The sequence below is a fragment of the Cariama cristata genome, unplaced genomic scaffold, assembly GCF_000690535.1.
Source record: "Cariama cristata isolate BGI_N322 unplaced genomic scaffold, ASM69053v1 scaffold20495, whole genome shotgun sequence".
Lineage (NCBI taxonomy): Eukaryota > Metazoa > Chordata > Aves > Cariamiformes > Cariamidae > Cariama > Cariama cristata.
In genome coordinates this window covers 1,586-15,235 of record NW_009616041.1, presented here as the reverse complement: position 1 = coordinate 15,235, position 13,650 = coordinate 1,586, and the positions used below count along the sequence as shown (strand labels likewise).

Genomic DNA, 13,650 nt, shown 5'->3' with positions numbered 1-13,650 from the left:
AAGACGCCGCTTTTGATGCGGTGTTCATGTCACTTCTGCCAAGCTGCACCCTTCCCCAGTGGGGGAACTGAAGCCCTCTGTCACCTCTGGCAGGAGCCTGGCTTCTCGTTCGCTTTTAGGTGCCTTCAGTGAGGTGCTTAAGTGGAAGCAGGGGCCAAAGATTGTCACACCGCCTTGCACAGAGCATCTGGGAGAAGCTGCTGTTTCAGAGATTTCTGAAGGCTGATGTAAACTTGCCCGTTTCCTCTTGACTGTGCTGGCAGAGTTCTGCAGGGAAGCGTTCTGCTGCTGAACAGATTGCTATTAAGTAAATGGTGTTGCAGTTTCTTGGTCATGTGGTTGTCGTTGGAGAAAGTTACCGGTATTGTCAGCTAATCATTGAAATCCTAGTATTGATTGCTGAAATACTGCTTACTATATGAGTCACTTCCAAAAGAGTCTTTGATATAACCCCTTCCTAAGGGTACTGCCTTTGCTAAAAAAGGCATTAATTGTCCAAGTACCTATGTACTTTTTTAGGGGCAAGGTCAGTTGAACATGTTGGTTCCTCTGAAAGTTGGTGACTTCTCCAATTCAATTATACAAAGCTATTAATATTGCTGAAACTGCTTTGCTTTTGCTCAGTCATGTTCATTTCCTCCTGGTATAGGCATGGCTGCTAGTTGAATTGCTTCTAAGTTCACCAAATAACATGGGTTGTCTGGGTCTTGTTTTGGTTTTGGGGTTTGGGCCTTTTTTTTGGGGGGGGGGGGTATTTTTTTTCTCATTTTTACACCCTGCCTTCCTTCCATGGGACTTCTGCAAGCCTCCCCTTCTAAGTAGTTCAGCTTCCCTTTCTGACAGGACAAGCTTCCACTGTCTCATGACCAGCAGCCATCCTATCTCAGTGCGCTGCCTATCTCAAATGAAACAAATAGCCTTACAGTTTTATCAAGGTGGATGGGAACACGCAGAACATCTGACTTGATGCTACAGTAATTAACTTTACTATACATTTTATAAAAGCTTTCCATTCAAGCCTAGGAGAAGAGATATTGACGCCTTAAGCCTGTCCTTACTTCTCCTTTCATTGCCTTTGAGGAAAACAGCAAGCAAACAGTGGACACAGCTAACTATTATTCACTCCTTTTGGGAAACTTTGTAGAGTTAGCATTTCACACAAAAGGTACAGAAAACTGGTGACCTGAGCTGGCAAAACTGTTGGTGGCAAGACTGTTATGTTACCTAAGCATCTGGAGCTGAGATGAAAATGTTTTAAGTAATCTTACATGTGAAATAGTCAGTATGTCGAAGGCTTTACAGCCTAAAATTGAAAGAGTTTGGAGACTGAAAGCTGTTGACTGAGGGGGCTCTCTATGTTGATATGTATACCCACTATCCGAAGAACAGAGAGCTCCAGCCCCTCCCTTTGGCCTCACAGACACTTTGCTCTCATTTTGTGTAGACTCTGTGTGTTGCTGTTGGCTCAGATAAACTAAGCATAGCGAACCACTCAACCTGGTTCAGACCAGAACAAAAAGCACATTGCCTGGTGTGGAAATAGGACTTGTGCAAGAATCTCCCTAATGGAGAAAGAAAATACATCACAGAGTATTTAGACATTATAGTGCAAATGCCATTTGCGAAGTCCTTGATATCTGCACACAGAGTATAGCCTGTGTGCCATTTGTCAGTTTGACTATGAACTTTTCTGACCTTCCTGTCACTGACAGAGCTGTTAAATATGTGCAGTCTTGCTTGCTAGAAGCCATATTCAGCTCAGTGTATAAGGAGCTGCTAAACAGCTCCTCGCTCTATGAGCTAATAGAAGTGTAGAATTCTCAGGGAGAGCGCACTTGCTGGGTGCAAAAGCTGGAATACCTGCCTAATCACGGATTAAATCACACGGCAACCTTAGCCTAACTGCCATTGTTATAAGCCAACGGACATCACTTTGAAAGAAGTGGCTGTTGTAGGAATTGGATGTTTCTTCAACAACACATTTAGTTAACTGAAGTGGCTTCTCCAGGCAGGAGTTACACCAGTAGGATGTCACTGAATTGGAAGTAGCGCTTGTTAAACTCGTGGAGTATTTCAACTCGATTCAGCAGCCTATAGAACTATATTAAGTTGATCCTCCTTGGTCTTGCCTCTCTTGATGCTTGATAGCTTACGATTTCATGATTGATTTGAGCCAATTAGACTTTGAACTGCTGTCATAAGTGGTGCGCCCAGCATCCGTAGTAACACTAAAAATTGTGCAGCTGCAGAATAAAGTGGATTAGCTTGTTGATCTGTCAAAAAAAATTAATGGTTTGATGTGATTCATTGTGTGGTTGTGTTATCACTAGTGCCTACATAAGGAAAATAGTGGAAAAACATAGGAGATAGGGGAGCAAAAGGGCTAGAATATCTCTTCTCGCTACAAAATTATTTCAAATTGATGCAAGCTAACCATGAAGTGCACCATTGCTATCTGCTGTTCTTGAAAGTTTGTTTGTGCCAGTATTGCAAAAAGTTTGGGCTATCATGAATACAAAAATTGAGATTTTTTTTTTTAAACTGATAGCAACCCTTTGCTTTTTCTTATTAATTTGATTTTTTTTAAACAGAGCACTAATAATTTAAGTAACTTTAGAGTATGTAAAAGTGGTGACACAGCATACTAAAGTTGTTATGCAGCAGTGACAGCCTAAAATACAGAAATAGCAAGGCTGGTAGAAACTATGTTAATTGGTCTAGTCCAAACTGACTCGTAGAGAGACTGAACAGGGAGTCTGCACATCTTTTACAAACTTGTAAAGCATAAACAGCAAGGTATGAGAAGAATAATTGCTGGAGTCATAACAGAAAACTTGAAAGTAAGTTCTTCAATTGCCTCTTCATGTGACTGTACCTTGAATCTCTGAATACGCAACTTCCACATTTTTTTATAACAGCTGATTTTTTGGTAAGTTCATAACTTGTGGTGATAGCTACATATACTACCTTTCTAATAGAAAGCTATGTTAATTGGTCTAAAAAGGTTGAGGAAAAGGAGTGCACAAGCTTTTAGCTCCACAAACTCATCTTCAGGGTATGTATACCTCGCTATGACTTTCTTATCTGAAAGTTCATCTGTTAGGCTGGATCATGTCTAAATGGGGATGTTTAAAATACACTTTGCATTTAAAGCAAAGAATGTAAGTGTTATCTTACCAGCTTGAGTTAAGTCAAACATTGAGAGAAATCCTTTGGGGAAAGCTAGAAGAAGGAATAAAGTACAAGAAGGAATAAAGTACACTAGAACTTGTCTCACTAACTCATCTTGTGACCTCTTTTATCTTCAGCTGCTCAAATAAAGAATTTGATGAGCCAGCTAGGAACCAAGCAGGATTCCAGCAAGCTTCAGGAGAACTTGTAAGTATTAAATGAGCTAACACTTGTAAAGATTCTCTTTCATTTCTGTCTGTATTCTTAGAGGAACTGGGTTACTTGCTTTGGGGAGATCCTTTATTAGATAAATTTAATACAGTCCTTCAAACCAAAAATGACTAGCTGTGTTAAGTAGTTTATGGACCGAATTAAGGTGTTTCTGCGGGACTCTGGAGAAGCCATTCAAAACTGCTGGATAGGAGTGGTTAGAAATGGTATCGTTTATTTAAAAAGGGTTGTAGTACATCAGCCGTGCATTAGCTGTGCTGTGAGGACTAGCCATAGCAGCTTCACTTGTGGTTTAGGAGAAATGAAGGCCATACTAGGTACTTGGCTCTCACATAAGAGCAATAAGGAAAAACAGCAAGGAAGACCCATAATTGATGAAAAAGTAGCTTGTAGTACAGATGGATTTAGGCACTGGAAATCTTATATGGCAGCCAAAATGCCACATGTAATTTCAGAAGAATAATACGCCAGTGGGGGACAGTATAGAAGACATTTAAACAGGCATAGTCCAAACTGACTCCTAGAGAGACTGAACAGGGAGTCTGTATGTCTGCGCATCTTTTACAAACTTGTAAAGCATAAATAGCAAGTTATGAGAAGAATAATTGCTGGAGTCATAACAGAAAACTTGAAAGTAAGTTCTTCCATTATCTCTTCATGTGACTGTACCTTGAATCTTTGAATAAGCAACTTCCACTTTTTTTTTATAGTAGCTGATTTTTTGGTAAGTTCATAACTTGTGGTGATAGCTACATACACTGCCTTTGAAGGATGAGATCAGAGCCCAGTTGGGAGAGAAACGAGTTTCTTTGCGTGAGCTGTTCTGTTGACTTGATCTGTAGATTAAAGAACTAATCACTGGTGACCAAACAAATGTATTTCCATTTAACTTCATTGTGGAAATGGCCCTCCTCTTTAAGGTGAGAGTGGTTGCACTCCACAGATTGTCAGCTGCCATACAAATTTAATACAAAAATGCGTGGGTGCTTTATTCAGCTCGCGTATTGCAGGTCAACTTATAAAAGAATGCAGCCCAAACACTTTGATTTGTATATCTATTGGGCTGAATAGGTGACTTTCACTTAAGCATCTTGTATCCATTGAATGACAAAAAAATTGGTTCTTGTTTTAGTATTTTTGTGTCTTCCTAGTTTACAGTATTAGTTTTTGTGCATATGGCTGCAGAATAAAACTTGTGGTTCTGTTCTCTGTGAAGCACTAGCATTCTTCCTAATAAACGCCATCTTTGATGTACAAGATGATGTCTTTAAGCTCAGTGTAACTAAGGTCTTTCTGTATTGTGGTACTAGTGAGGGTGCTGCTCCGCTAGATCCTTTGCACCAATATCTTTGAATTGAACATTGTTGGAAAACGTAAAGGCTCAAGGGAAAGCCTTGCATCTCTTAAAGTAGGAGCTGATCATTCCTCTCTCTGACCATTAATTTTCACAAAAATGTAAGAGTGTAGTATCTCTGAGTCTTTGTACTTTTATCAAATGTATGTTTAACCAATGGACTTGGTGGTTGTCAAGTGAACAGTTAATTACCAATTGGTACCACAAGGAATTTGCCCTAAGAGAGTGATGATATTCACTGAATAAAGTTGTCTCTCCTTTGAATTTAACTCTTATGCCATTGGAGAAAAATATCTTTTTAAAACTACTGAATTATACTGGTTAGCAGGGAGCACAGAACTTCTCTGAATCTTGTTTCAAAATGTAGTCCAGAGTCAAGTTGATGGTAAAAGCTAAAAGTACATCTCTAGAGGCAGGGGAACAAAAAAACCAAACAAACCACCATAATGATGTATGATCTCAGAACCCCACTTGATCATTATTTTGGTAACTGAAATGCTCAGAGACTGCTTTTTAGGTAGAAGCTTGTGTAGATGCTTTTGAACTTTTATTTCAGACAACAGCTACAGCATTCTGCAAACTGCCTTGCCAAAGAGACCAATGAATATTTAAAGGAGTTGGGGTCTCTACCACTTCCTCTATCTGCTTCTGAACAGGTAGGCACATAGACTTTGTTTGGACATATTGTTAAATCACTCGTTTCATAAAACTAGCTTAGACTACAACCTCACAAAGCTTGAATTGGCACAGCTGAAGAGACAGCAACCTTTTGCAATGAAGAATGTTGTTGAAGTAGGGAAACGCATTAAACGGGCTACATCCTGACTGCTTATATGACACTCGGAAAACAATGTTTCCCAGTGTCAAGTAGGTATAAAACTTACTTGCATGAGAATAAGAAGACCTAAATGTTTGGGGAGTGGAGTACGCAGTTCTGTTTTTCTGAGTAAATTTCTGAAAAATAATCTTGTTTACAAAGTGCCTGGTGATGTGAGGCAGTCTTTTAGAATAAGAGCTCATAGCAAACTGCATGTCAGTATGAAATGTGATCATGCCAGAAAGCTTTCCCTTGCATGTGGTTTATTAGCTGCGGAGGGGAAGCTGACTTGCCTTGCTCATATTTGAATAAAGTAAAATATAGTGAGGCAATAATTATGACTTTATCTCTTGCCAAATAGTCCTTCGCGGTCCCCTTCCCTGTGGGAAAGGGAAGGGACAGTCCTCTGCTGTTGGCATTTTCTTGCTCTACTTTAAATCACTACTACAATATTGATATATCTGCTTTTGTGGTACTGTTGTGGGATCATCTGTGGATATGGGTCAGTAGATGTCTTAATCTAATGCTGTATTTAAAGGTTTACATGCCAGCTGTAAGCATGGCCACTTTTTGTCTGTTTGTTCAGCAAATATTTTTCAGTTAATCTACCTCTGGTGAACAAAATCCCATTATGTGCATCTCACTGAATGCAGCAGTGACTTGTGAAGCCTGTCGGAGCAATCCAGTCAAATCTGGAGGTGCTGGCATCAACATGCTGAAGATTTCCTCTGGCAGAAGGGTTGTAGCTTCCAGATGGCTCAGATGGAAGCTGCAGTGTATCATGAAGCTGCTGTAGTGGTTTATTATAGCAAAAATTAATTGAAAACATTTACTCCCTTGAAATGGCTGTTGAATTGACACAAACTTATTGAAGGATTACAATACTAGAAAGTCTGCAATTTGAGACAGCTGTTGGGAATCTCTCTAACAGAAAACATAAGAACAGACCAGAGTATTGAGTGTCCTTGGGACAAGCTTTTTCACAACTTTTTGTTTCCCATAACTGGGATGTCACAGTACTCAAAGGAGATGTTCTATGGAGGCTAAATAAGTTGATACTGTAAAATAAGGATGAAAAGGAGTATTACAACTGATGTTATTTGAAGAAAAGATGAAACTGAAATGGTTATCAGGACTAAGGATATTCTCTGATCAAATAACAGCAGGCTTGTAGTGTGGCATGTCTGGGAGAGACAGCTTATGAAAGTGGGGTATGGGTGTTGTCATTAGTTCTGGAAGCGTGGGGCTTCCTATATTTGTAAGAAAGTTAAGGCAGTTGTCTTATCAGGACAAGAGAAAGTTAAGTACTACCAGGTTGGGTAAGTAGAGGAATGAAGGGTAAAGGCACTGTAGGTATCCAAAAGGTACATAATTAAATGTGGTAGATTACTGGAGTGTGATTTGAATAAAAGTAATGGTGCAGAAGACCTCTCTACTTCAGACTTAAAAGTAGACTGAAATTAGAGAACCTTATTGCACAAAACTGTTCTGCGATAGGCAAGGCGTAGAGCATTTGGTATAACGAATTAAAATATGGCGAGCTTTTTGTTCTCTCCAGTGCCCTAGAATGCTGGAACCAAAAGATCACTTGAATGCCAGTATTCATTGTTGTTGTTATTATGTTGATGTTTTTTTTGAGATTCTGACAGTTACGTTATCATGAATGGGAGTATCTGAACACTTGTTTTTGTTTCAATTCTGTAGCGCCAACAGAGGCTTCAGAAAGAACGTTTAATGAATGACTTCTCCATGGCCTTAAATAACTTCCAGGCAATACAGAGGCGAGTGTCAGAGAAGGAAAAAGAGACTGTAGCAAGGGCGAGAGCTGGCTCCCGTATCTCTGTAAGTATGTATAAGAATTTTGTATGGATACAGTGAATTACAAGACTTTTGAGAGAGATCTTGTACTTTCCTACCAACTTCATAGCTGTCTACTGACACATTACTAAGTACAGATGAGGCCTTGTCATTCCAGATGTTGTAAGTAGACACTCATTTCAGTGTGCTCCTTGTCAAAGTTGGTAGAGGAGGGAAGGAATCTTGGTAATTGCAAATGTTGTGGAGGATGAGATGGGGAGTCAAAGTATAATTAATAGCAAAGTATTGTAGGCTGCTCTTTGCTTGATGTCAGCCCTAGACTATAAAATTTCAGAGGTCAGTTGGAAGCTTACCACACCTTAAATTACATCTTAAATCTCACACTATGTTTCTTTATTTTCTTATAGCTTCTGTCCTGCTAATATCGTCAATGCACATTCAAACCTTTCCCCCATTATGTCTTGACAAACCCCTGTGGCTACTAAGAATTCATAATAAAAAGGCCAGTGAAAGCATTTTTCTCCCATTGCCTCGGAGCTTTGTGTTAAGCATGCATTCTTAATATCTACAAGGGAACGCATTTGTCCACTAGATTGTGCTCTAAATTTTTTGCTTAATGTTGAGAAAGGAGATGACAAACAATGACAGCTGATCTGAGTAAAAGGACTAGCTGCTTTTGATTGCTAAGTTCCCTCTGATTTGCAGAGACAATCTGAATCAAAAAATTAAATCTAAGGATGAATCTAAATGTAATCTTAATTAACCAAAGTTAAATCTGAAAGTTGAAGTGACACTGACATTCTCTGGACAGTATATGCCTTTGTCTTCAAGATACTGCTCTTGATTTTGTGCGTGGTCCTGGTAGTCTGCAAGACTAATAATTCATTTATCTCTTCCAGGCTGTGGTTCAGAGAAGAACAGCTTGTTTCATTTGATAGGTAACAGCTTCTTGTACTCTTGATGTTATACTTTTAACTACATAGAACTAAAGTTTTTGTGGTAAGATGTTACTGTAACTTGGGCCACACTTTGCTAGCTGAGTGCACAGCAAAAATACTTAAAAGGCAATTATTACAGTACTTGTAATATACAGTGCAAGAAATTAACTGCATATGACAGTATTTTATTCTTCCTTAAATGTAAATTGTGTGATTACTGCCCTGAAGGGAATAGTAGAGTCCCTAGTATGTAGCAGTGGAGCTCCTGGTTTTCTGGACTGTGAGCACAAAACTACCGGATGGGATTTCCCTTACTGTGACTTTTGCCACAAAGAGCTGTATATTTATTTCATGGGTTTGGGTGTTCTCTAGCAGCCCAATTGGAGCTATTTCAGAGTAGTGGATGAGGCTGCCTTAAATTCAGAAGTCCTGAATGTTATACACTGGCAAACTAACCCTAGAACGTGCACAGCAAGACAGCATTACTGTCACCTGTCAGATGGTTGTATCGGTTCTGCAGTAAGTGTGCTTAGGTAGTAATAAGTTTGTAAAATGTTATATCAACTCTACAGTGTGCTAAAGAGAACTCAAGGCGCTGCAGAAGTATCTGTGATTACTGTGTCAGTTTCTACTGTATGTATGTTTGAGAAGTGGGATGAAATCTCTTTGCCTTAGCTGTATAAATCCTTTAACTTTCTAAATCAAGAGACCTAGCTTACATGTCTGATCTATCCATCCTCCCTCTGCAAACAGCACTTCGTCTGACCAGCTGCTTGGTGTGCATCCTGTTCATTAGCCCTGTACTTTCAACCCCAGGTTGTTCAGTTATACAGATGCTGTGATGAGTTTGAAGGCCTTGCACACTAAAGCAAGGGGAACCAGACAGGTACCTATTCATGCGAAGGCTCCTAGCTCGGTGAGAGTGAGTGGCACACAGCAGCTACTCCACATTTGATGTTATAGAGTATGTGTCAGAAATTCCTGCCTTAAGTATCTGAAAACCCTACTGTCATCTCAGAGCTGAACTGCTGGAACGGTCAGCTGTCTCTGACCTAGTCATGTAGTTTATCTTCACTTCTTTTTGGCACTTTGAGACTTCAAAACTTACTATTTAGTGTTGTATACCTAACACTGGAATGTTACAGTGCATTCCAGCATGCTTTTCTTTGAGAAGAGGAAGATGTTGCCCTTGAAGAACTTTCTATGCTGAACATATAGATAACCTTGTATTATAGGGACTGCCTTTACTATAATTAGTGTAACTTGTGCAGCAGTTATGAAGAACCACCTCATCAGGAGAGAGGTAGACGGGGATGCGGAGTTATTTGTTTTTAACATCTCTTCTAGCATGTGATTTAATTTGAAGTTATTACTAGACTAATGAATTAAAATACTAAACCACTTTATTCTTATCTCCAAATGCCAGATAGCAAGTGAGAATCTTTGAATCCATATGCTTTTCAGGTGTTCTTTTGTTCTGATAATGTTGTACTTGCAGGCTACTCTCTATCAAAACTTTCACCCTGGTTTCTTCCTTTTTGGGGGATGGTGAGAGGTATAGGTAGTTATTTAAAAAAAAAAAAGCAGAACTTAAATAAGGAGGTTTCTTCTATAATGCTACAGGTAACTGTCACACCCTAGAACAGAGTATTCTACACATGTAACTGCTTTCCAGTTTCTTCAGGGCCAGGAACCTGGGGGATTTTCTGTAGGAAACTTTTCAGCTTTGACTCACTGGCGCTTTGCTATAAATGGAGTGTGGAAGTACCTATACTCAGAGAAAGAGTCATACTCTTTTTCCATCTCTTTCCAGTGGTGAAGATTGGAATCAAATGCAGTCTCAGGAAGATGATGTGGCAATAACTGAACAGGACCTTGAACTCATTAAAGAAAGAGAAACAGCTATCAGGCAATTAGAGGTGACCAGTAGATCCTGCACAGTTAACAGTATTGGGAGATAAACCAAAGAAGTCATGCAGTGCTAACTAATGGGATGGGCTGAGGAGATCTGACGGTGGAGGAACAGAGTTCCTTGTAGAGAGGATTGATGCCAAGAGCAATCTCCCTGCTCCTGTTGAAGGAGACTAGGTATATTTTCCTTCAGTGTTGACTGGTGGTCCTTCAGAGATGGTAGGAGCAACTCATTTTACAGTGTTCATCTCAATTCCATACTGTGCTAATTGCTAGTGTGGTGAAGCAAATATTCAGTAGCAGGAATATTGTAGGCTCCTGTGTTAATCCCAAGTTCCATACACAGTAGCATCAAGTCACCTCAGTCGATGAATGCTGGTATCTATTCTGACACTGAGCAATGGTCAGAAGAGGTGCAAAGAATGAGAATTAGAAAAATTGTAACCAATGTTTGTTATAACTTGTTAAACTGTTGTCTTCAGGCAGACATTTTGGATGTCAATCAGATATTTAAGGATTTAGCCATGATGATTCATGACCAAGGAGATATGATTGGTAAGTGTGTTTGGACAATAGGAAGTTTCTTCTTAGTTCAATTACATGTTTTGCCTAAATAGATTAAATTTTCCAGTATTTATATAAAAAAGTATTGTATTTCTGATTTTTTTTTTTTTTAACACATTGAAGCTCTGAAATATTATACAATGAATTCTCTTATTTTTCCATAGATAGCATAGAGGCAAATGTGGAAAGTGCAGAAGTCCATGTGGAAAGAGCCAGTGAGCAGCTACAGAGAGCTGCCTATTATCAGGTAAATTCTGTATGCTTGCATTATTGTCAGTGTACAGTTGAGCAATAATGGAACAGGCACAACAAGACAGATACTGAGGACTGCAGCACACCAAACAAGTTATTAAAAACAGCTTGTGCAAGTTGGCACTCACTAAAGGTCGTGCTGCAAGGAATAGATAAAGCACTTGAGTCAAAAACACAGTATTGAAATTAGCCTTCTACTTCAGAGGATATAGTCTGTCTGTTCCTTCAGCTCAGCAATTTTAAGTGTTTAGTTGCCTTTGCTCTTCTCAGGAGTTAGCAGAACAGTTAAACAAGTTAAATCCTTGCCCAGACTCAGCAAAATTCTGGTGACTGGGATTTGCAGCGCCCTTCTTTCAAACTGCTGAGTTTCTATCCTGTAGTCTGTCCTCCCTCTCCCATCAAATCTCTTGCAGTGGTTCTCACTGCTGCTTAAATATCCTTTGTGTATGATAGTCAATGTTTTGTGTAGGTTCTTTTCATCATTATTGTCCCTGTAGGTCCAGGTTCTGTGAAGGAATAAGGGTTCTGCTTCGGTCCCATACAGAGTTTCACTGCTGGGACTTCAGGTTTCCACACAAGATAAAAATTGGATTTTTTCAAGCTGTTAAGTGGGGAGGTACTAGAAGGCATTAAAATTCCAGTGCTGTTTAGCGCAAGGGAGGGAAAGTAGCTTTTACCATCTGGTAGCATTTAGTAGTATTCTCTCTCTTCGTGGCTTCCTTTACAAAGTTTTGAGGTATGTTATAAATCTAAGTTTGGGAGCTATTGGACAGGTATTGGATGTGTTTTTATGTGGTTATATATAACTATCCTCAAATCCTTAGATGCCGAGTTCAAAATATTTCATGTACATGGACAGACTGTAGTTTCCTATGATGAATAAAGCGATCAAAGCGGTAAAATCCAAGTACAGTAACTATATTAAATCATTTAAACTGTAGAAAGGCAAGACTATTTCCATACCAATCCCAAGTGGCCAAGGTGAGACTGTATTGGAGAACTGCTTAGCAGTTTTATTAGTCTTACCTGGAAAATCTAGAGATGTTTGGCTTTTCTTTGAAGCCATAGTGTTGTCTGTTATGATGAAAAGCATGTGGTAGGTGTTGTCAAGTTCTCTTTTTGTAGCCAACTTGAAGTAAAGTTTGCGTTTTCCTTAAGAGGAGCAAAACTTGTCACATTTTGAGTTAACCACGTCTCTTGGACCACTGTGCTTCTAAAACTAAAAACATTTATCTGTGGGATCATGCAGTTTAAGGAACATGTAAAAGTGTTCAGTCTACACTAGTTACTTGTCTTGAATAAGTATGGGTATCAAGTGCTCTAGTTCACCAAAGTTAGTGATATTAATTGCTAGACTTGCTTTTTCCTCTTGTTGTCTGTTCCTGGTGTCAGTGGCTTTTTTTCTTTTTCTTTTATTAGAAGAAATCCCGTAAGAAGATCTGTATCCTGATTCTTGGGCTTGCGGTGGCTTCTATAATCATAGGATTCATTATCTGGCAGACAACAAAATGAAATTTTTACATGGAACCTAGTCTCATTGCTGAGATTTTTTTTTTTTTTTTCCCCTCGGAGCAAACAGGCTGACTCGTCTGGGAAATGAATTGACTACCTTGAGAGAGCACAAGCTGGAACTACTTCTAGTAATAGATATTAGCAACTAATGTGCAGATAACTAGTATTTGGAATTAGTGAACCATGGAGACAGTATTTATCAGTTTATATACAAATTATATTGTTTTATGTAACTAAAATCTTGTGACTTTTGCTTTCTGTAATGTATTATTCCCTGTCCCAACTGTATGCTGAAGTGTGATCTATAATTGGAGATGTCTTGTTTTTGACAAGTGGCACAACTTTAACATTTTATATGTATAGGTAACTTTGTTGGACTGGAATAAGAATGACATTCAAAGACGGCACACCACCGATTCGCATTACCTTAATCTAGCAGTTTCTAAAGTCTCCAGTATCTGCCCCATGGTTTTATTAGTCTCCAAGTGGCTGTGGTTCTAGATTGACTTGAAGAGAAAGATGTTACAGATTTGAAAGGCAAGAAGTATGCATGGATGATAGTTGGAACCACTGTGTGCTGGTCAGTTTAGCCGTGAGACTCGTAACTGGTGTTTAATTTTTTTTGAGCATGGTTGGGGTTGTTTTTTTCCAAAATGTGTCATTTGAGGACTGGATGTTATTTGACTTATAATCTAACAACTTCCTTAGATAAACTAGCTGTTGGTTTATTATTGGACGGATAAATCTCTTCCAATGCTGACTCTGAAGCACTAGAAATACAAAGTTTTGCTGCTCACTCCTAATTGTTTTTAGAAGCTTCCAGGGAAAAAATCATGCAAAGGTGAGGAAGTGGGCACCTAAGTTTACATGCTAGCCAGGATAGATGAGTATTAGCTGAAATCTTGCTTCTGAAGAAGTACTCTTGAAGCTCACTTGTAGTGTACTAGTAAATATTATGTGTGGCTTGTGAACATCTGGTATTTTTCCATTCATTATGAAACAAAGTGAAGAAACTGCCAGAGTGAAATCTTGCTTCTGAAGAAGTACTCTTGAAGCTCACTTGTAGTGTACTAGTAAATATT

At 39.0% G+C, this 13,650-nt stretch overlaps 1 protein-coding gene across 1 annotated transcript; it reads left to right on the top strand.

Annotated features, from left to right (window-relative positions):
• Positions 1 to 3,316: 3,316 nt before the first annotated feature.
• STX12 (syntaxin 12) lies at positions 3,317 to 13,229 on the top strand. The gene is made up of 8 exons (XM_009700045.1): positions 3,317 to 3,378; positions 5,313 to 5,412; positions 7,278 to 7,423; positions 8,291 to 8,329; positions 10,143 to 10,248; positions 10,723 to 10,795; positions 10,969 to 11,051; positions 12,476 to 13,229. Exons 1-8 carry the CDS (start codon positions 3,329 to 3,331, stop codon positions 12,566 to 12,568), a joined length of 690 nt encoding a protein of 229 aa, XP_009698347.1. The 5' UTR covers positions 3,317 to 3,328; the 3' UTR covers positions 12,569 to 13,229.
• The last annotated feature ends 421 nt before the right edge of the window (positions 13,230 to 13,650 follow it).